Here is a 23,546-nt window from a genome sequence, read left to right on the forward strand (position 1 = left end):
TAATCGATCGTCCATTGTGAAAATCCACAAGCTGCCATCGTCGTCCTCGAGCACAGCCACGTACGCTTCCTCGGTGAGATCGGCGACGGTCGAGTGGATAGACAAGCACATGTCCCAGTGCTCGCAACCTTCGCGTGCACGGCGCGTTGTCGTTTACCAGCCTTGGTCGAAATGCAAATCGGACGAGGTGCTGGTGGCCCGTCGAGCATCCTGGGGTGAAATACACCAGGCAGCGTCCTGGACCGTGGACAAGGAGGCCTCGAGGGGGAGCTCGGTCGGCCCCGGTCCGGCAGATGAATGTATTTGCCAGAGCTCGCACCGATCCAACTCTGTCCAGAATCTTGATTGTATTGTGAAGGAAGTCAGTCCATCCGGCAGTTCTCGGCGGACCAGCGATAAGTACATGGGCTGTTGTTGTCCATTGGTTTTTTGTGGTGCGAGGAAATGACGATGTAGCGTGGAAGAAGAATGTCAATAAATTTTTCATTGCAATACAAGTGGTTTTATTATTTTTTTTTTTCCTTTCCCGTTGCAGGAGAACAGTTGAGCCACACCCAAAAAAAAAAAAAAAAATTTGATTTCACGAGCCTTAGGAATTTCAACGAATTACGGAATTTATGGAGTACATGGCCATTAACTATAACGCATGCAGAGTCAACTTACAATCCTACATTCGTTTACTTAGTATGATAAATATAAATAAATATATATTTATAAATATATATATTATAAATATATATATACTAGTGGGGCTGACTAACAGATTGAGTAGACAAAATAACGACATTAGTCGTGTATTTATCAATGCAGGCTGAAAATTAGTTCACAACAGCAGACTACGTGACTCACAAAGGAGTTGATAAAACATGTGATTAATTTAATATAATTAAATTAACATAAATATTAATTTTCCAATGGTATTTTAAAATAATATTAGAGAGGGTCTTCCATTTTACGAATTCAAATTAAAAATAAATGCTATAAGGTAAAGTACCCTCTATTCGGACACATAATTTTAGGTAATCCACTATTTCTAAATTCACAAAGAAATTAGCTGTTTTTGCGAAAAAGACGGTTGACATATAGATAATAAAGTAATTTTTCTGTCACTTAAAAAAAAAAAAAAGTTCTTTGTGACCGTGTGATCATTGTTTAAAATAATTATAAAGATTCAGTCTCAAAACCCCTATATTCGGACAATGCATTTCTAAATAGTCCGAATATAGGTCCCGTTACGACGTAGGGACCATAATCCGGACAGTCGTGAACATTGAGAAAATGAGGTTATAGCAGATCTTTATATACAGTTGTATTTTACTTTAATGGCTTTAATTTGTTAAACAAATGCAAAAAACAAATTATTATTGTATTTTACTACACAGTATAACCATTTCTTTGCACTTGTAAGCAAGTGAATTGCTGGATTATGTGTGTCCGAATATGGGGTACAGTTTGAACCGTAGTATCTAATTTCCGGACAGCAGCCAAACACAAAAAACCTCGATTTGCAAGAAAAAACATTTTTTTTAATGAATTATCAAATTAATTCGACGTATGTTGTAACTATCCTAAATCAATTCGATACTGTAGATTACAAATAAATTTTTTTCATTCAGAAATTGTAAAAAAATCATGTAATTATCGCTGCTGTCCGGATATAGGTCCGAACAATACTTTTGTCCGAATACAGGGTACTTTACCTTAGTAGTGTCAATAAGAACTTTAAGTATATCAGACGGTCTCTGTAGAGGCATAAGATTAAGAATAAAAAAATTATTTAAGTATAATATAGAAGCAGAAATAATTATCTCTCTTTCGTCAATACAACTATATAATATAGGGATATATATGTATATATAAACATACTTTTTTCCTGATGGTTTTACATATGTTTAGAAAAATACATTTAATACAATACGTGTGGTTACGAATGTTTTGAAAAGCGATCGTAGACTTAACGACAAACAATTTGTAAAAAATGAAGTTGTTAAAATAATAACTTTATTCAACCTGTTAAAAGAAAAAAAAAAAACAAAAAAACAAGGGAGCTTGTTTAATACGTTATTTACCATCGATAAATTAAATATACGTCCATCTTAAAGGTATTATGTTTGAACTGTGGAAGAGATCATTTAATTAGAGCCGCTTAAAGTCGTGATATATGTATAAAAGTTATGAAAAGTACGAATGAATGAATTATCAATTTATGAGCTAACAGTTAACTGTATGATTGTAAACAAAATCACGAGAGCATTTTATTTTATTAATTTTTTTTTTTGAACGACCGTTAAAAATAGTTTTTTTACATATACCTATAATAGTGATATTTGGGCACAGTTTAAAAAAAAAGAACACAGTCATAAAGTATTGCCTAATGACTGCCAGTGATGATGAAACCCCTTGTGTTTTGTAACCTACGAAATAGCTTTTTTAAATAAATAATATCACATGTAAACAATAAAAGTTTTGTAATAAAACTTATCAACTGACGTTACAAATTTTTTAGAAATAGAAAACCTAAAAATGTAACGTAAATTGGTAACTCAAGTATTTCTAAGGAATCACCTTTATATTTCTGTTGGTTGCAGTTTCGATTTTTTTTATACATTTTCGACTTTCAGATATTTTTCTTTAAATTACCGAATAATGGCAGATACATAAATTTCTAGCACACAGATTAGAAAAATAGTATAAATTGGTGCACAGACAGTGCATACGTAATAAACGCATACCATTGACAAACTGCTGCATCAATAATAAAAAAATAAAAAATTTTTTTTAAATATTATACTATTTTATTTGTATTTTTAGCATGTCCAATAAATTTATTTAAAAAATTTATTTATGTATTAGTAGTTGAAATTTATCACGAAACTTTTTTTTATTTATTGCGAATGTTTTGGTAAAAAGATACATTTACCGCAGGATTAATGAGATGTTGGTAAATAAATTTGATTGTATAGCATGAGAAAAGAAAAATAATATCCATGCAACATATCGATCCAACATTATTAATTGTATTACTTTAGAAAACCCCAAGTATAATTTTAACGATGCAATTATAAATTCAAAATATGATTATAGGCAGCAACATCAAGTAAAATACATCATTATATTAATAGGATCTAAGTGCCAATAGAACTACTCGGTATTTGTGTTCTGGTTTTTTTTTGTTTTAAATATTTAACAATCCAACTCAAAAATAGGATTTTGTCACTAAAGTTTATAAATCAACTTAGTTTTTTTAAGAATAGTCAAATACTTTGAAAGCACAGTCCATCTCGCCTATACACATGGGAAATGATACGTCCATAGGATTATGCATCCATTTTTCTTGTGGAGTAGCTGTAATGAATTAAAATTTCAAAACCACGTCAAGTCTTAAATTAATGTTTCTAGATAACTTTGAAATCATTCGATGGGTTTGAGCAACTTTAAATCGCTTCAAACTCCTTTCAAAGACTTTCGCAGTTCTTAAAAAATCCCAAATAATTGTCAATGACTCCAAACAACCATCGATGACTTTCCAAAGACTTTGAGAGACATGTTGTTATTTCTTGACTTCAAGGAGTGCTCACACAGCCAAATAATGCTCGCTCTTGAATGTACGCGGAACCATTCCACCAGAGAAACGGTTGATCCGTTTTTCCCCCATTTCCCTTAAAAATTGCCACATTACAAACTGTTGCTCCCATCCGTCTCTTTCCCTTTCATCTCCGGTATGCTCGTCCCTCCTCATCCTCCTCAACGCTACACACGATTATCTCTTCCCACGCGCTCTCGGAAAAGCCAAAAGGAATGGCAATGCAAACAAGCGTACACGTCCACCCCCCCTCCCCTTCTCAATCTCTTATTCACCAAAAAAAATAAAAGCCCCGACGCTGCCACCACACCGCTGCCGTTAATTTCATAATGAGCGTGCACTTTCACCCGCACTGTATACTGTGGGTGTATATACATGTAGCTGTAGGCACGTGGCTTTGCCGTCGCAACTTACGACGGCAAAGGTAACAACAATGACGACGAAGATAATAATAATAATAATAATAATAAAAAAAAGGGAGATAAGTATTAAACGTGTGTACAGGCCACGTCGCGAGCTCTGCCGAGATAGCGTCTCCGACTGTATATGTATATGTGCAGGTGAATGGGAATTTCGCGTTATGACGAGCTATCGCGAGGGTGACGCAAGAGGGTATACATATGCAAGTGGCGCGTTAGCGATGGATCGGTGCAAGAGTACTTGCTCGGTTTTATACGAGTGTAAGTTTGTGGATCGTTGTCTGACGCGCCGCCGCTCTTGGGTCAAATTTTACGGAGTTGCGCGTCGATGCGCGACGATTATATATCTCTATCTATCGGCGCGTTAACGAAAGGTATACGTATAGAGGCGCCGTATATAGAGACCCGTAATCGCTCGTTGTTTGATTTGTTGCGGATGTGCTGTACATGTTAGGAGTCGCGGGGGCATTGCCCATTTGAATCCGTGGGGGAGGCGTGACTCTTCAATTTGTCGCGACCGCCCGCTGGGATGAGCGGACCATTGTCGATTGGATCGTGTAATCATCATCCGTTAAGTAAGATGGTATACCTGCATATACTCTCGGTGAATGACGTCTTTGTAGAGAGATAATATTTTTTTTTAATTGAACGGGGGGTTGGCTCTGATGAGGTTTACTGACTGAATGTGCATTTACGGCGGAAATGAAGAATTCAATGGTTTTTTTCTTATTTGGTTTTTTTTTAAATGTTACGTTTAATACACGCGATTATCATGGCAAAGAATCTTTGTGAGAGGAAAAGCGATGACATTTTTAATTGAGACAACCATTAGGTATGAAATAACGTTGGAGTCTGTAACATGGGAGATAAGAGATCTTTTGTTTGAAAAATTGTCTCCTTCAGCTGGTGCCATTATTTTACCTTCTATACTTTATTCACGCAAGTATCTTCGTGCAATCAAATTGTAGGTTTTTTTGGTTTTTGTTTTAAATAAGCTCTAACGTGACTGCAATTACATACGACTCGTATAAAATGATTAGCCTCGAAAATCAAGTAGTTGACTATTATGTAATAATTATTCACCAGCAACTACTGAACCATGTCCTTTCCTGATATGGATCGCGAAACAAAGCAACGTAAAATACAGCGAAACAAGAGGTCCATCATCGAGTCCAAAAAGTGCCAAACAGAGGTGGGAAGGGGAAAAACCTGGCGCGTGTGTCCAGAAACAACGCGAGGGGGATTATTAATTGAGCGACGGTGTCCAAGTATGGATGAAGTATACGGAGACAAAACGGAGAAAGCGCCGTTGGCTGAGCGCAAAACAAACCGGTAGTCACTAAGGCACGATTCGATGGCCTCTTCGGTGCAATAAGCATATACACGCGTCGAGGACTCCTCCGGTGCAAAAGATGAATCCCATCGCATGACTAATGAGACTTTTTCGTTTGACTGATAACACTCGAGGCCGTACCCGTGCACATTATATGCACGTACAAATGCACTATACGTTGTCGTGATCACCGCTCGTGGGAATCTTCGATTACGAGACTGTGTAATACACGTCTCTCCCTCTCCGTGTTGCGGCTCGAGCGTGTACCGATGCCGAGGAGTCGCCGATCCCGGCTTTTACGAGAAAATTGAAAGTGATACTTACTTTTGTTCTGCCCACTATGGATATAGTTGTCGGCGAAAATGTTTAATATATGTATGTATGTATAGGGGCTAAGGAGGAAAATGCTGTTGCTTATGTAACCCAAAATACAATCATCGTTAGAGAGGGATTGCGATGGCGTATACGCGTGATGATGATTCTCGGTGGTTTTTAGTTTGTTCGTATACTCCTTAATTCATTAGTGAAATCGATGTGAGATTCTATTTTTATGTAATACAAACTGTTTGGTTGACGCGATGCGCTCCCCACGTACGGATGTTCACTAAAAACCAACCGAGTCGCTAAATAAGTCATTTTCACTTGATACTTTGGTTCATCGTCGCAGGTAGAATTTATTGTCACCCATTGTGACCCTATATGATTTTACTTCAATAAACGTTTAATTGTTCATTCTTTCACAATATCTGGTAAGTGTATAATAATTATAGTTTATCATGCCCACCGTATCCGTTGGGTTAGCTGGTGAATTTACATCGTACGATAAGACAATTCCAAATGCTGGATTATCACAGTTTATCATATGCCTGCGCGCTACGATACTTACGTAGATTCACCTGTTAAACTGTATCGCTTTTAATGATGTAGATAAATACTTATCTCTTTTATCGTGGCACTAGAAATGCACTTTCCTGATGTTCACTGAAAGAATGATGAAGTAGCTCCTAATATGCTTCGTCAGAAAAATCTAGAAACGCATGATTATATTGTACTTTATTCTGCCAATCCATTAAAATGAAACTCACCGGATTAATGTAAAGAATTTTTTCTGATTCAGCTAATTTAGTAAATTTTTTCGGATTAACGGTGTAGTTATAAAAAAAAAATTAATAATAATAAAAATCGTAATGAAGGAAAAAAAAGAAAAAGGTAGAAAATTAATAAAACATCTTTATTAGGACTATCTAGAATTTATTGACATTTTTTTTTTATTTTTTATGCTGTAGCACTAAATATTATTTTCACATTTTAACGTTGATAAATGCACGAAAAAGTCATGCTTCAACACTTGGACGCCGTGAGTCCACAATAGACTATAAAAAACACGTACCAATAGTATCAAAGACACCACACGCACACGACTCCACACACGATTTTTCGGTTTGACGGGAGCCCTTGGGCTCATTGACTTTTTTGTCTGAGCTTACACGCGAAGATTTACCCGAGGACGAAGATGTCGATTTCCGTAATTCTATGAAAGATGAAGTGTTCGATTTGTCCTGCAAACATGGCTGTTTTTCAACAACGTCACTTGAGGTCAAATGATACAAGTTAGTGGTTGACATTGTTACGTGGGTCAGTTAGACTCCTATCGATTAGTTCGAAATAAAACTTTTTAAGGCGTGATTGACTCTGTAGTCGATTTGAACACCAAACGATGACTAGATACAATATTCTTTTGAATTTTCATCTACAAGCTTTTATCTCGAGTTTAATAAGGCTGGCAGCAAAAAGAGAGGGACATGGCTCGATTTAAAGGTGAAAGAGGGACAAGAGCAAAGAAGATTTTTATTTTGTTTCAATAGTTAATTATGCTTGAGCTCACCTTTTTAAATTCTCTAATGAATTTATCTTAGTTAATTAAAACTGAAAGCGATATTCAAGCTAACATTGAGTGACATGACAAACGAACCTACAAACTTGTTCGAGGCTATTCGGTTACGTTAAATAAAAATAAAATTGAAGGGTACTTGTATGTTCAGCAGAACAAAAAGAATAAACGAAGGCCCTTTGTAATTAAAAGATGCTACAATTAATTTGACTTTTTTAATAATAATTTTTTTTTTTTTTTTTTTTTTTTAGAACAGAGGCTAGAGAGTACTCATACTTTTTGTTCCTTCTATATACCTTGGAGTTTTAGGATTTTTCAAAGTATTGTACTGCAGACTACTTTCTTTTTAAAAAAAAAAAAAAAAAAAAAAAAAAACTGTCCCGCATATTTATTTATATTTATTCTAATATCCAAACCCAAGGTTAGAGCTATGGTAACGACTTGTTCATTTTCTTACAGGACTAACCATGAAATTTCACGCATTGGCTTTTGTCGTGCTGGTGGTGAGCATAGGAGCCGCCATCGCCGAGGATGATACGCCAGCTGACGTTATGGCAAGGAATATCCTCGAGTGGATACAGGGAATTTATCGACAGGGAGCGAGAAAGCGTAAGACAATAAAATCCATATGTCTTTCGATAATGAAAGTAAATTTGTAGCGCATTGCACAAACAACATCGATATGAAAAACCAAAATCTCTGGAGATGTATGAAACAAAAAATAAAAAATGGTAATGATTAACGTCTTGCAGCGCGGCAGCAATCGGACAGCAACGCTTACCTGCCGCCGTACAGTACGCAGCGTCCACCCGAGCGGCCCCGTCCGTTCCAGCCGGCGTCAACGCAGCAGCCACCCCCGTACTCGAACCCCAGCCAGAACGAGATAGGCGGTTACCCGGACTACGGCGGCAGGCCCTCGTCGACGCCGGGCTTGACCACCGGCAGGCCAAGCTACGGCCCGAGCAACACCGGCAGCACCGGCTACAACTCGCCCTCCTCTGGCTCCTCGCCCGGCTCTAGCTCCTCGTCCTACGGGGGCTTCCCGAGCACCTCCACGACCTACCTACCGCCCACCCAACCGCCTTCCTCCAACGGACCCGGCTACCCTTACCCGTCCCCGGGTAGCAGACCCACCCCTGGTTTTCCCACTCCTGGAAGGCCCAGCCCTGGATTCCCCACCCCTGGTAGGCCCACGCCGGGGCCCACGCCTGGACAAGCTCCTGGATCCACGCCTGGACGACCTGGTAACCCATATATGTATACTCCATTGATCGCAATATTATACATTGTGCAGTAGTTTACTTGGGGCGTGGTTCTGGGCAAGCATATGGGTTGAACAAAAATTTCGTGAAACAAGTTATCGGCATTTTCATTCATTTTAGCACCAATCATGGCTCCTTGTGGGAAATTACTCTTAATTCAAAGTATTGAGAAAAGTTTTTTATGAAAATTTTCTTAAAATTATCAATTCAGAGCTTGTAGTTTTAAGAGAACAGATAGATTAGCTACGTACGTTTTAGTATAGGTATTCCTTTAAGTTTTACTGAGGCATTCGACGATAAACTAGCTCAGCTGTACAATTGTCAACAATTCCATCGTAAATAAAAATAAAATCCGTCTATATCTCTAGGTTTGTGCCTATACATACTTTACTAGACTTATCTTTAAGTATTTTATTCAATGATAGAAAGGTAGAAGCCACCGTTCTTTTTGATCTAACAAGTACATCTTTGTATCAAATTAAGGCATTTATTAAACTGTTTGAGGAAAAATAATATGTACACATCAGAGCTGTAAAATCACCAAATAAATTTTTTCGTTTGATATCACACTTTAGGACCTGGCCCGGGCTCGGCCCCAGGACCTGCACCAGGACCCGCACCAGGACCCGCCCCAGGGCCAGCTCCTGGACCAGCTCCTGGACCTTCTCCTGGACCTCGTAAGTTAGCTAGTTTCTGTAGAAATAAATACTCTTTTACTATACACTTATTTTGAGAGGATAACAAGGAAAATAAATCTCATTTTTCTATAACTATAAAATCATTAATATAAAAGTATCTTAAATCAACAAAAGAGTTTCCTAAGATATTGAAAGAACCCACCCACTGTAGTAAATAACATGTAACAAAAAATCACTCACTATTAAGTATATTTTTTCCTGAGCTAAAGTCTAGAATTTGATTATCTTTGAAAGGCGAATAATTGTACATAAGACCTCAAAAATTGTGGTTATCAGGCGTGTATTATTATTATTATTAATTAATAAAAAGAATCGGGTATTCTTAAGTAAAATCAAACCTACAAAAAGTTGTATTTACTTAAATGTAATTGTAACGTAGAACCTGGACCTGCGCCAGGACCAGCTCCGGGACCAACTCCAGGACCTGCTCCAGGACCCGCTCCAGGACAAGATCCTGGATCAGAACCTGGTATCGTATATAATAAGCTTACAATATAATCAATATATAATAACTTAAAAAATTAAATTGAATCACATTCTAACAAACAATTTTTTCCTTATATTTGACACGATTTTTAAATATTCACCCATTAAGTAACACTTTAGTTCAATTTTTATTCTGCTAAAATACATTTTTTACACTGAATTTTTTTTAAAATTATATTTGATTAATTTTACATTAATTGTCAAAAAAGATTTTTTTCTAGGCAATTTATTATTTGATTCTTACCAATTGTTTGTGCAAATATTTTAGTCTGTTAAAACTGTATAGTTACAAAAATTAGTTTTTTTTCAAATACTCTATTTATGAAAAAAAAAACCTACTACTGTGAGTAATTTTGCACTCTTGAATCACATAAAAAAATACAGGCATGGAAATTAGTTGAAACGTTTGTAATCGCACTTGGGAACAAAAATAGAATTAGCAAACCTGAAACAGAGAAAATTCCCATCAATTCAAGTTTTTTTCGCGATAAAAAAATTTTAGTAATCGTAAAAATTTTCTCGAGACGGACGAAGAACGTTACGTGAATCGAATTTTCCTCCAATTAAATATACATATATCTTATTTCATCCGTTATATCTACTCAATAAAGTGTAACGTAATCTTTGAAGCTCCTGGACCGACCGATGACGACGATCTGAAGCATCCCCCTCACATTCACAGTCTAGATGTGATTTGCAGTAAGACCATGATGACCATAAACATCGAATTCAACAGAGCCTTCGATGGCATTATTTACTCTAAGGTACTTGAATTAATCTCATATTTTATACATTAACCCAGCCAACGTACCTCATTTATCAGAACATGCAGCCCTTAGTAATGCCACGTTTTCTGAACCTCCATTATGTTACAGGGCTTCTACAATATGCCCCAATGTAGATACGTTGAACAAAATTCAGGCCAGCCAAAGTATTCCTTCACCGTGAACCTCGACTCGTGCGGAACTCAATTCATCAACGACTTCGAAGGCGAAGCCGGCCAAGCGTATTTGGAGAACGTTTTGGTTCTCCAGGTGAGTTGCTGGTCAATATGATCATACTAGCTAGTGTGCTAAAATTAAAAAAACAAAACCACCTAAACTCTGCCGTACAGAACGAGCCGGGCATCCAAGAGGTGTGGGACACGGTGCGCACCGTTCGCTGCCTGTGGGAGGGCAACATCAACAAGGCACTCACCGTAAGCCTGTCCGTGGACATGCTCAACCAGGAGATCGTGACCTTCAGCGGCGATACGGCGACCGCCAAGCTGGACATCCAGGTGGGCAAGGGTCCGTTCGCCCCCGCCGCCAATGGCCTCGTCAAGATCGGCGACCCCATGACTCTCGTCGTCTCGGTTGAGGGCGACCCTGGCTTCGATCTACAGGTAGGCCCCCCAACCGGGTTGCATTGCAATCCTCCGTAACTCCCTTTTTATTTCACGCGTTATCTTTTCCCCTTAGGTTCGTGACTGCATCGCGCGGGACGATTCTGGCTCGAACATGTACCAGTTGACGGACGAGCGCGGCTGCATCCTGAAGCCCAAGCTGTTCGGTGCCTTCCAAAAGACCAACGACACCGGCAGCACCGGTGCCTCCATCATCGCCTACGCCTTCTTCCAGGCCTTCAAGTTCCCCGACGTCATGGACTTGTTCATCGAGTGCAACGTCGAGCTCTGCAAGACCAACTGCGAGCCCTGCCCCGAGGCCAACCAAGTAATTCATTTTCCTCGATATGGTTTATTTGATTAACTTCATACCAAGGATCGTTAAGTGGGTGGGAAAAGTTTTTTGATGATCCTCTCGAAAATTCTTTCGCGAATGCGAGAATTTAGGTTTTTTCTTTGAATTTTCGATTCCATTCTTACGAAATTGGTTTAATCGCAATCAATTTCATGGAAAGATTGTTCATTATGCCTTTGTTCTCTGTAAAAAGTATGTATTCCTTAAATAAACCACGAAAATCGGCCGGTGAGTAAAAGCAATTTATCCAGAAGTGGTTTGGTTAAAGGTTTGTACATTAAACTCGATAAAATATATGCATGGATTTCTGCATACCCCAACTCTGTGAACGATCTGATCCAACAATGGCAGTACGCGAAAAATATCCAAAGCCCCCGTAAAATAAAAACTAAAAATTGATACATAGACCCCAACCGTGCATCACAAAGTCTTAAATAACACCTTGTACAATCTTAAACCACATATTTTATGTCGAGGGATAGATTTTCGAGGGAATTACACGCAAAAAGGGGATCAAAGGGGAAAAGGTTGAGATACATTATGTAGTGTAATTTGTTGGGTTTACTTTAAAAATGTAACAAAACACTTGCACGGCACCGATGGGTGACAAGATTGTCCATCCTATGTAACAATACCCATACTTCTGGAGTGGAATTGTCTCCCCCTCCCAAAGAAACCCACCAACCCCCAGAGATGCAGTACCAAATGGCACTCCTTCCGCGCTACAAACCAAGTAATTATCATTCCACAGCAAACCGAGCCAGGACGACGTAGACGCTCCATCAGCTACTCGTACCCCGGCAACTGGACGCGCGACCACGCGTCTGGCGAGGCGGTGCGCGTGGCTCGGGGCTTCCGAGTAGTCATGCCCGACGACCTGCCCCACGTGGCGGCTCTTCTCGACGAGGAGGCATCCCCGAGTGGCTACACCGACACGGAAGGGGAGCAGCAAATCATACCGGCCGCGGCGTTGGGCGTCTGTCTGAGCTACACGGGCTTCTACGCGACCTTCGTCACGATCCTGGTGGCCTTGGCCTTCAGCAGCATGAGCGCGGCCCTGCTCTACACGAAACTCCAGCGGATTCGGTACGAGAGGAAACTCGACATGCCCGCATACTCGTGAGCTGCGCGAGTATTTCGCGTTTCGAGTAGTGTCGCGCTCTCGACGCGATCGTACCGCGACAAGATGATGATACCGATGGCAAAGAAACACCACGCGAGTCTTTGCTTTGCCAAATTTCAATTTATCTCGCGTGACATTTTGCGTTGAGATTTTTTTTTTTTAGCCGGTAAATGAGTACGAAGACGCGATCACGCGAGAACTTTTTTTTTTGCAAGCGTCAATATGTTGTATTTTTAGGTAATAAAACAATAAAAGGGAATGACAATGATGCAGGTTGTCCGCGAATGATAACTTCCGTGGTTTCGTACGGTTTTCGTGGGTGTCATTTGTCTTCCGCTCATACGTTGATCGTTGACGTGTAAACAATTATTGAAACGCCCAATAAATAGGCCATTCACAAACAGTAGTATTTTAATGAATAACTACTCGCTTTTATTTTATTATTTATACAGAGGGACACAAACATAAACGAGACAATATAACCGTTGAGTTTCTTTTTCCTGCTATCGCCTTGCACCAGTGGGTAACTTCAAACAACCTCAATTTTTATGATTATATTTGCAGTTATGAAAGAATATAAATAGAATCAAATTTAAGTTTTTAATTTTAAAGAGCAACACATGTATTTTTCGCTTGGGTGCCATCTCGATTTTTAATTGCAATTGAGTGCTTGGATCTCGAGATTGGGAAAAAATCTTTTATGGAAGAGGTGAAGGCCGTGTGTTTTAAAATATTAACTTAACTTTTTTACAACAACATTTATTCAGAGTTGTATTTTTTTTTTTTTTTTCAATAATGTTGTACACATTTAATATTTCATGTAATTGTTTTGAAAAGAAGTTTAACTTTTTTAAATACATTCCACGTTCAGCATTCAATTAAATTAAATTTTTTACCATTAAATAGTGCCTCACAGTTTATACAATTCAATAGAGTAAATTAGAAAAAAAACTTTTTTAGTACATATTAATAATAGTGAGAAAATTTATCCAGATTTTTCTTAGGATTTGAGGACACCTTTTTTTTCTTTAAGAAGTGGAAAGAAAGTTTTTATCACGACGAAAATTATTAGATTTAAAATCTTTTTGGAACATGATTTTAATTATAACTATAATGTAATTAAAACTCATGTCGAAACAGCACCATATTTTATATAATTAACAATACTAATATTTAAAAAATTTCAAGTCCGTAATCAAGGATATTTAGGGATCAAATATTTGTGTACGAAAACGGATGAAACTTTTTATCATCATTATTTGATACATAATTATTAAATGTATTTTTTTAAATTTAACCACCAAATTTGCAATAAAATCTATACTTTACATAAAATAGGCTCTTGTGGAAGTTCGAGCATCCACCGTTTACGATTCGATGTTTCCGTACATTCCATGTAAAAAAAAAAAGACAAAATTCAGAGACGTCATAGATTTTAATTCCGAAGATTAATTTGACGTGATGTTGTCTCAAAATAACCGCGCATTTCAAAGTGTTTGATTTCCTAATCTAGCTAAAAAATTATTTGACCAACTTAACATGAATTTGAAAAGAGTACATTGAATTTTTTTTATTGTAAGTAAGCAGCTATGAAATTTTTCCATGCTCACATACGCATGTCTCCTCGGTCCTCGTAAAATCCTCTCTGACATAATGAAAAATTATAAAATTTACCGTAAAACTAGTTGAACTAGTTGTACACCCAATATATTTACATATTTGGACACAGCCAAAATTAATACCAATTTTTAGTTAGTAAAATAGTTATAAGATTTTAAAAGAAGCAGCATTAAGTAGTGATAAGAAAAAACTTAAATTATTTACACGATGAAGTATTAGATTCGGTAAAAGTAAGTTTCAACGATTACAAAAGTTAAGAAATTTTTGTTTGCAAATAAAACTATTAATATTGAATTTTTACCCGTTAGAATGTGCCCAAGTACTAAGTGCTGTATTTGCAAGCGTTGATATGTTTAATATTTTACACACATACCTACAAATTTAAAATACGTATACAACACAAAAGTGTTAGTTCTTACAAATACTGAAATAGTCTGTAAATAAAAAAAATTTTTTTTAACACTACACATCTTGTAAATGTTATACATCTATATTTTCAGTAAATTATTAAATAAGAATACTGTATCATCAAGAGTAACGTATCTAAGTTATAAAATTTTATTCTATGTAATAATATATAATTTTTGTCTGATGCTTATTTATATAAACAAATGGCTTAGGTAAACTAAAAAACTAATTATGTATTTTTATATAGCCTACCATCATTGTTTGAATAATCACACTAAGATATGATAAAATATTTACTTGGTAAAAAGAAAATATATCTTGAACATCTCAAATTTTTTTACAGGGTTACGAATATTTTGTAAAAATAAGATGCAATAATATATTAATATATGGGCGTATTGTAAAAGAATAAAAACAAAAAAGCAATGTTACTTATTATGTAGTAATATATAGATTACAACATTCTTGTTTTGAGTATAGCATACGCTAATTAATATATCATGTAAGAGATCAATTGATGATATAAGTGAATGGAGCTAACGAAAATGCGATATGTCAGTACTGATGGTTGAACGATAAATATTTTATAAAATGTATCAAATAAAAAAAACTTTATCATGATTCTGTAGTTTGTTTTAAAAAACGCTGTGATTTGTAACATTTTTTGCTCTTACCTCTAAATTTGGCGTGAAAAAAGGTTAAGGTGTAGATTTTTCGAGGGGCAAAGGAATTTTAAAATTAGAAACTTTTCTGCAAAGTTCTTTTTAAAATATCCGCATTAGACTCTTTCTATTCGCTAAAGCAAGAGGAAATATTTAAAACTTTCCTTGTCTCCGTGGCTGCTAAGTTTTAAATGCCATTCTGTTGCGATGTGTAAATGGATATTTAATGTAACCGTTACTATTCTAATCTTAAAAATTTATTTTTAAACATTTTTTAATTTTATTGTCAAACTTGAAAGAAATCCAAATACTTAATCAACGTTTCCATCTTCATTGACTTTGTCCATTTTGATAAAGCAAGAAAAACTTAGTACAAAAAATTATGACCTTTAAATACTATGCATTGAATTTTTTTTTTATGAAAATGTGATGGATTATTTTACATTAAATACTTTACAATCAAATTTCCTATCTAAAAGAGTATCGTACATTTACTTGCTGCTTTTAGGTGAATGCTATCTATTTAACTTTGAAGCAGCCTAAGCCGTTTCACGCTGAAGGAACATAAGTGTATATTAAATTCATGTTGAAGAATGATAGAAATTTCAGTATGTCTATAAAAAAAAAGAAAAGGGTTGGGAGGTAATAATGATCCAAACACAATTTAAAAACAACAGCGATAAATTCATATGTATGTACAAAGTACACCATGCAAGCTGTAATAAAAAATAAACAATAATAATTACAAATTATACAATTAATTCATTAAAATAAATTTTACACGAACTCTTGTACAAGTTTTTAAGTGGTCAGACTTATTTTAATCTGAATGATGAATCATAATAAAACAAACAATTTTTTGTCCATATTTAACGCTAGAACACAAAGGAAGATTCTAATACGTATTGAACGTAATTATACAATGAAAAAGTATAGAAATATAATAAAAATTGTCCAATCGCAAATCATCGCAAATCTCGAGACTTTACGAGGTGATCAAATGACTGCTGTAAGCCAACAAAGAGATGTGCAAGAGTGAGCGTATGTAAAATACAAGTCACAGCCCTTGTGTAGCACACATGCTCACTACTTACTTACATCTATATGAGTTAACTGGTAGTGAAATTCCGAGTTGTATTAGACCAGGCAAAAGAGTGTTTCGTTGGCTCAAGCACAACATTAATTGCACTTTCCACCATGATGAAGAAGTTGAATCCTGGTGATTTTAAAAACTTTTCTGATCCAATGGTTCGAGCTAAATCCACGCCAACTTCAAAGAAAGCAGAAAAACGTGGTGCTAATACATCTCCGGGTGTAAGCAGCAAAAAGGTCAGGACCAACGATGACCCGATTGTCACCCACTGTCACGAAGGAAGAACGAAGGAAGACTTGGTTCTTGTAGTACCATCTGGTCTTCCAAATGATGTTATAAAAAGTATAGACCCATAAAATTTATTGTGGTCCATAGGACTTTTTAGATAATCTAACAAAGTGCTTTATAATAAATAAATACTTTGTTGCGAAAACTATACAATGTACTACTTAAAAAAAAAAAAAACCAATTACGCCACACCGAGGCCTGTAATTTACCAAAGTTAAGAGAGACTGTTCGTCTGCATCAGGAATCATAAGGCGTTGGAAGAGGCCAAGAAATCACAATGCTGGTATTAGTGAAGAAATCATTGAAAATATATCCACGATTGTTGAAAACGCAGAAATGAAAGGTAATAAATTAAATTTTAAGGTGACGTTCGACGGCATGGGTATAAAGCAGTGGGTTTATTGTAATGAATAGTGAATCGGTGAACAAAAAATTGATGTAAATGGAGTCATATTTGATAGTGATGAATCAAATCAAAAAACAATGCAAAAAATGTATTCACTGCACATGTTATACAAAGAATCACCAAAAAAGTGACAATTTAAGAGCACTGTAAGACTCTTAGTCTTTAACTTAATCGAGGAAATTGATAAAGTTAGACGATATGTTTGATGTATGTGATTTTAAAGAAATATTTTAAAATCACACTAAGTATATGGAAAGTTTGGAAATAAATTTTGATACGAAGGTGAAAAGAAACAACAAACAATAGTAATAGTCACTTTAAAAAAATCCAAAATTATGATAGTAACGCACTTTACTACTATTTAAAACTGAATAACGTACATCTAATTTTTTGGTATTAAATACGTTGCAAACGGATCGAATCTTTTACCTGGTCTATTCTTATCACTAAGGAGTGAACAAGGCAGAATTGTCATCACAAGAAAGACTGAGTTACAAAGCAACTCGAGGTACATCAGTTAGTAGACTTCTGTTTTTTGGCGCTCTTCTTTTAGGTGGTAGGTGAGCAGCCGTTTAGATAACGGGCTGTATAGGAGGGAGCACTGGCGCCACTTTTCGTTATGCTGTACTTTTAGAATTGTTTAATAATTTTTTATTTCTTGATATCTGGAGTGAAATGAAACAAAAATTAAAAGTGTACTTTGGAGAAATTAAACGTTCCTTTATACTAAATGATGGTACTATAGTTTCATTGACTACACACTAGTTTTACGTTTTTCTTCCACTTCAAGAAAGAAAAAATTTACCATTTTTTCAAAAATAGTAACCTATGGTTATACACTTAAATGAAACCGAAATTTAAGAAATCGCTTCTAAAGAACAACCTAAAACTCTTGTCAAAACATATCAATTGTAAAAATATTAATTTTGATTCAAAAGATGCATGAAATATCTATGCATGTTCTAGTATATTTTTATGTATGTATACATCTTTTATTCATTAAGAGAAAAACTTAATAATTAAAATAATTGACAAAAAGTTTTTTTTTTTTTCTAAAATTTCAAATAAAGTGACTAAGTCATACTACTAAATCATTTAAAAATTTTACTTCAAGAAAAACAAAAACATCATTGACACAATCACAGATCAAAAGTTAACTCTCGTGTTATGACAAAAACCATACTTATGTACTTTGCTACATAACATACGTGGCGAAAAACTATTTTTTCTACCAAAGGCACAGTAAACGTCCAAATGTCACGAAAGCGCCTCGAGCTACAAAAATTACTTCATTCAAACATAGTAGTGATTCGTTAAGTGAAAATATTTCGATCGCTGAGGCAATCACATACCACAACGTGTAGGTTGTAGTGAAAGATAAGTGTTGCATTAACTTTCCTAGTATCTTTGCTTACTTGAAGATAAATTTTGTAATAGCTTATTCTGCCAGGAAATTAGTGCCTGAACAAACAATAAAAAAAGAATGTCTTAAGCTTCTAGAAAATACTCAACCAGACAAGGAGCGAATAGTTGTTCGAATGGAAAACTACGATAGTAACGTTCTTCAACGTAAATCAGTGCTCATTATCTAAAACTAAATGACTTGATAACAGCCGCTTTGTTCGGTCGATGTTAACATAGTTTGTCACAGTAAACCGTAAATAATTAAATGACCATTACCAAAAAGGTATGCAAGCAAGTAACTCTCGCTGTTAACTGTGATGGAAACTATTTGGTGTAAAATAATAAAAATGAAAGTAGCCAATACAATTTCTATAAAATCAACAAAATGATGACAATATTCGTAGTAACATGCCCATAACATGTCCAGTTAAAGAATTTTTTTTGACATCCATGCCAGATGAAAGCTTCTAGTTTTATATATACAAAAAATGGTTTTCAACAAGTTGGCTTGTTTGAACGGGATACAATTTATGCTCATATGTCTCGGAATGTCTGATAGTTCTTTATCGAAGCCTCTTTAAAACTTCATTAAAAATTGTACGATTTCCTTCAAAAAGTTCATGCATTTGAAAAACATTTACAAGAGACAAAGAAACCATATCAATTAAGAGTAAACGGTTAAGTAAATGTAGATACTTAAAATTGCTCGTGGTCTGATTGTTGAGGTGGCGTAAGAGGAACTCTAAAGTGAATGTGATTGTTAAAAATTAAGTGTTGTGTGTAAAAATACACAAAACCGTGTCTTTAAGGTATATATTCGCTATAAAAAAGTTAATTTTTGTGTTTAGGTACACTAAAACATACATGCTGTTGTCTTAAAATTATTAGCAACCAACTTGATGGTTGTTATTTGACTTTGATGATCATATTCGACTAGAAGTCGCTTTCTCAACTGTATTTTCAGCACTTTTAAATGTAGCTAACGAGTCATAAACTGATACTTACCTCGGGTTTTTAATAGAAATTTGATTTTATTGATGTGATGAATAACATTTTAAAGTCTTTTTTAATGAGTCTAATATTAAACAGACATGAAACAAAGAAGCTAAGCCAAAATGTAAAATTAACTTTTTTATAGCGAATATATACCATAAGTTGTTTTGTACATTTTTACTCACAATACTTAATTTGTAACTATCAAATTGCGATCAAATGTAAATAAATTTCCATATCCCGTTCAATCAAGCCAACTCGTTGAAAACCATTTTTTGTACACATAAAACTAGAACCTCTGATTTTGTTTGGATGCCAAAAAAAGTTATTTAACTGGACATGTTTTGCATGCATGTTACTATGGATGTATTATCATTTTGTTGGTCTCATAGAAATTGTATTGGCTACTTTCATTTTTATTATTTTACACCAAATAGTTTCCATCGTAGGTAAAAGTGAAATTTACTTATCTACTTACTTATCTACTTTTTTGGTAATGGTCTTTTAATTATTTACGCTTTACTGTGACAAACTATATAAGCGTCAACCGTACAAAGCGGTTATTTAGTTTAGTTACCGATCTACGTCTGGTTGAAGCTCTTCAAATTTCTGATATCACCAAAAAGCACATTGCTAATTTTTTTTTTTTTATAAGAGAACTTATACAAGATCATAAATAAGTTTGGTGATACTTTATACATTGTGTGACGACAAAAACAGTGGAATTGGTGGTCATTTTCACTTATTCGAGTTAAAGACATCTTTTTCTCCATCACTACAGTTTTTGGGAAATTAGCAACACACTTGCCTGAAGTACAGTAATTCCAGTGTTAGCTTGTGTGTATTGTATCAGAATAAAAATACGACATACCTTAGGTAGCTGTAATTTTACTCTTGTTTGTGCAATTAACCCAGTCAATGTGCTAGACTGTCGTTTTCAAACCGTTCAAGGTGAAATGGATGAACCTACGACGGTGCGAGTGGTAACACCACGTGTTCGCTCAAAAGTTTTTATTGATGGGATCAACAAGTTGAATCCTGGTGATTTTAAAAACTTTTCTGATCCAATGGTTCGAGCTAAATCCACGCCAACTTCAAAGAAAGCAGAAAAACGTGGTGCTAATACATCTCCGGGTGTAAGCAGCAAAATGGTCAAGACCAACGATGACCCGATTGTCAGCTCATCGTCTGTAGACGCTGCGACGAAGGAAAACTTGGCACCTTTAGTACCATCTGGTCTTCTAGATGAAAAAGATATAAACAGTACAGACGAAACTATGGTGTGCAAATTAAATTTTTATTGTCATGTTGGGATTCCTTCGAATCGTGAGGATCTGGAAATAGAAGCTGATGATTATGAAGAATGGCTGAACGAAGTCCACAAACGGGTAAGTTACACGGTTCGAAATTCATTTAATTCTTTTTTTTTTTTTTAAGGAGCAATTGTTCGCGTGTATCCCATTAATTTATAGACCAAAATTAAAATCTATTTATTTTCATTCAACTGTTTTTGTTGTTTTTAAAACTTACGTTGATCAGAAGGCAGGTTATACAGTATTCAATTACGACGGAGCGTCAGGTTTTTAAGTTTGTAAATATTTTCAAGATATCGCTGATTAAAATTCTTTATTTATCAATGCGAATTTTATGGCATAAGATTACCTCATACACAATAAAATTTAGAAAGGCCATTTAACCACAGGTTACTATTTAAATACTACCCATTTAAAAAAAAAATTTTTACATTTTTTCCTTCTTCAAAGGAAAGAAAAGCTAGTGCGTATAGTCGATGAAACTGTAGTACCATGATTGAGTCTAAAATAAAGTATCATTTCGCCAAAGTACACTTTTAATTTTTGTTTCATTTCACTCCAGATATCAAGAAATAAAAAATTAAATCAGTATAAAGAAAAGTGAAGTCAGTGCTCTCTTCTACTATCTGCGGCCGCTCGCTTTCCACCTACAAGTTCAACGAGAAGAGCATCGCTACCAAAAAACTGAGGTCGAACTTTTTTGGATCCCTTCGAAATCAATATAACGGCACATGTGACAGTACAAATATGCACTTATTAAGCTGATTTACATTGATAAAAAAAAATGAAATGGATGGTCTAAATTAACCAGCAATAATTTTAATTAACAGATAAGAAATAACGAATTAATGACAAAGCACAAGTTGCTAATCCTCACCTGGTCAGCATATTTAAGCTGTCAGTCGTCACAAAAGATGTATACAGCCCCAGCTATGAATACATATTGTACCTCAAGTGTTTTATTAATAGCTTATGTATAGCTGATTTTATATAAAAAAAAAAAAAAAAAAAAAAAACTAAAATTAAACGAAAATCAGCATGAGGATAAAAAGTATAAAAACAACCACGAAAGATAATTTTTGACAAAAAAATGAAACTTGAACTAAAATTCGACCTCAATACCAGAGAACAGACAGCTTTGAAAAAGTAAAAAAAAAAAAAGAAAAAAAAAAAAGTAACTCATCACAATTAAACGATGCAGAAAGACGCATCGCTCGTATAAAGTAATCAGTGCTGTAAAAGTCAGGGCCGATCTCGCTTGTTACATCCAGTGTGTCGACGTGTATGTACATCATGTTTACATATGTGCACAAAGCCGGGAGCCACGGTTAGCCATCGTTCAAGGCACGAGGTGACGACCTCAGTAGCAGTCGGTGATTGACGGCGCACAGAAGAAGAAAAAGTGTTACATGATAGTCGTTGTCGTCTTCGTAATAACGAATACTTTACCCACGAATGCGCGGAGATCAATTCTCGGGGTGGTTGTTTTAATTTAAATTTAAAAAATTTATCGAGTTCTAAGTGTATTAATAAAAGTGATCAACACCAAGATTTATTTTTTATTTTACGTAAAGACTAAACAAATAATCAGCGTGTGTCAGTTATCTTGATAAACTTCCAGTTCGCAGATGGAAAAAAAACAACTTTGAATGAAAACGTGTTTTTGACATTTATGTAAATGTACACGATTCATGCGTTCGTTTACTATCAGATATTAAGAAAGAAGAAAAAAGGGTAGCTGTTTTGTCAAGGGCTTTGATGAATCAGTCGCGATTAAACGTTTATTTTATATTCACTCTACGACGGCTGTAAATTCAAATACTCACAGATTATGCAAATGACTTTCGGTAGCTCGAGCTATCAGTGGATACAATGTCACAGTTATCGATCGAAGTGATCGACTCAGTATAAAAAAAGAAAATGACATAAGCTGTAATAATCATTTGGAAAAAAAAAGAAAAAAAAAAAAACGTGCTACGCACTTACGTGACGTCAGGAGCTAGCGTTTGCTCAATAATAGAACTTTTGAAAGCGCAAAGCTGGAGACGGTATAATCGGGATTCATTAGCAACTAAATCAAGTGCACTCTGATACGGGGGGCTATTGTGTCATGCACGAGAACAGTGAGAATAACACTGCAGTGAAAAATAATCCAAGTTTCGTAATCCTAGTGACTATTCACGAGTGATGACTTAGAAAAATGTATGGCTAAGAATCCTCACGTTCGCTTAAAAGTTTAACGATTTGTCAAGTGCGCGTGTGAGACTTGCTATTATTGACTTTTCGGTTTTCCATGCACGTGTAGACAGCTTCTGAGTGTGCGATCACATATTGTTGCCTGCGTTCGTCACTGAATGTTGACAATGAGTCCGATGCGAAGAAGATGACCATCTAGTACATAAAAAGTCAAAGAGGTACATGTTTCTCAAAGTTGTTTTTAAAGTCATGACACATTGACGTAATATTAGCACATGTCACATTAGTTTTACGAAAACGCAAGCAATTATCATGTTATTCATGGTGCTCTGCATCAAATCATCATTATAATTGCAAAGTGCTTATGTAATGTTTAAATAATACGCTCAGTAATGTTTATTATGAAAAAAATCAAGTTTTATGTCGATGAAACAAATAATATAATAAGAAATAATAAACAAATAATTTAAACAATATTTGTATTTTTTAATTTATTTTTTCATAAATTACTTACATTTATAAACATTTTTTATTTCATTAGTTTCGAAAGATTAACAATTTTCAATTTATAGAAGTATCTAATTTTTTGGCAGTTTGGTATCATTTTTAAAATATCATTCATGCGAATT

At 35.3% G+C, this 23,546-nt stretch overlaps 2 protein-coding genes across 2 annotated transcripts; both read left to right on the forward strand.

The window, feature by feature from the left end:
* The first annotated feature begins 7,693 nt into the window (after positions 1-7,693).
* LOC106637380 (uncharacterized) lies at positions 7,694-12,534 on the forward strand. The gene is made up of 9 exons (XM_089598637.1): positions 7,694-7,835; positions 7,979-8,410; positions 9,064-9,165; positions 9,566-9,644; positions 10,316-10,436; positions 10,548-10,706; positions 10,787-11,056; positions 11,133-11,384; positions 12,163-12,534. Exons 1-9 carry the CDS (start codon positions 7,694-7,696, stop codon positions 12,532-12,534), a joined length of 1,929 nt encoding a protein of 642 aa, XP_089454763.1.
* Positions 12,535-20,000: 7,466 nt separating this feature from the next.
* Positions 20,001-23,135, forward strand: LOC149375589 (uncharacterized). The gene is made up of 2 exons (XM_089598258.1): positions 20,001-20,796; positions 21,284-23,135. Exons 1-2 carry the CDS (start codon positions 20,365-20,367, stop codon positions 21,323-21,325), a joined length of 474 nt encoding a protein of 157 aa, XP_089454384.1. The 5' UTR covers positions 20,001-20,364; the 3' UTR covers positions 21,326-23,135.
* The last annotated feature ends 411 nt before the right edge of the window (positions 23,136-23,546 follow it).

The sequence above is a fragment of the Copidosoma floridanum genome, unplaced genomic scaffold (genome assembly GCF_036245765.1).
Source record: "Copidosoma floridanum isolate Cflo_tuat_1 unplaced genomic scaffold, Cflo_Japanese_pri ptg000006l, whole genome shotgun sequence".
NCBI classification, from domain to species: domain Eukaryota; kingdom Metazoa; phylum Arthropoda; class Insecta; order Hymenoptera; family Encyrtidae; genus Copidosoma; species Copidosoma floridanum.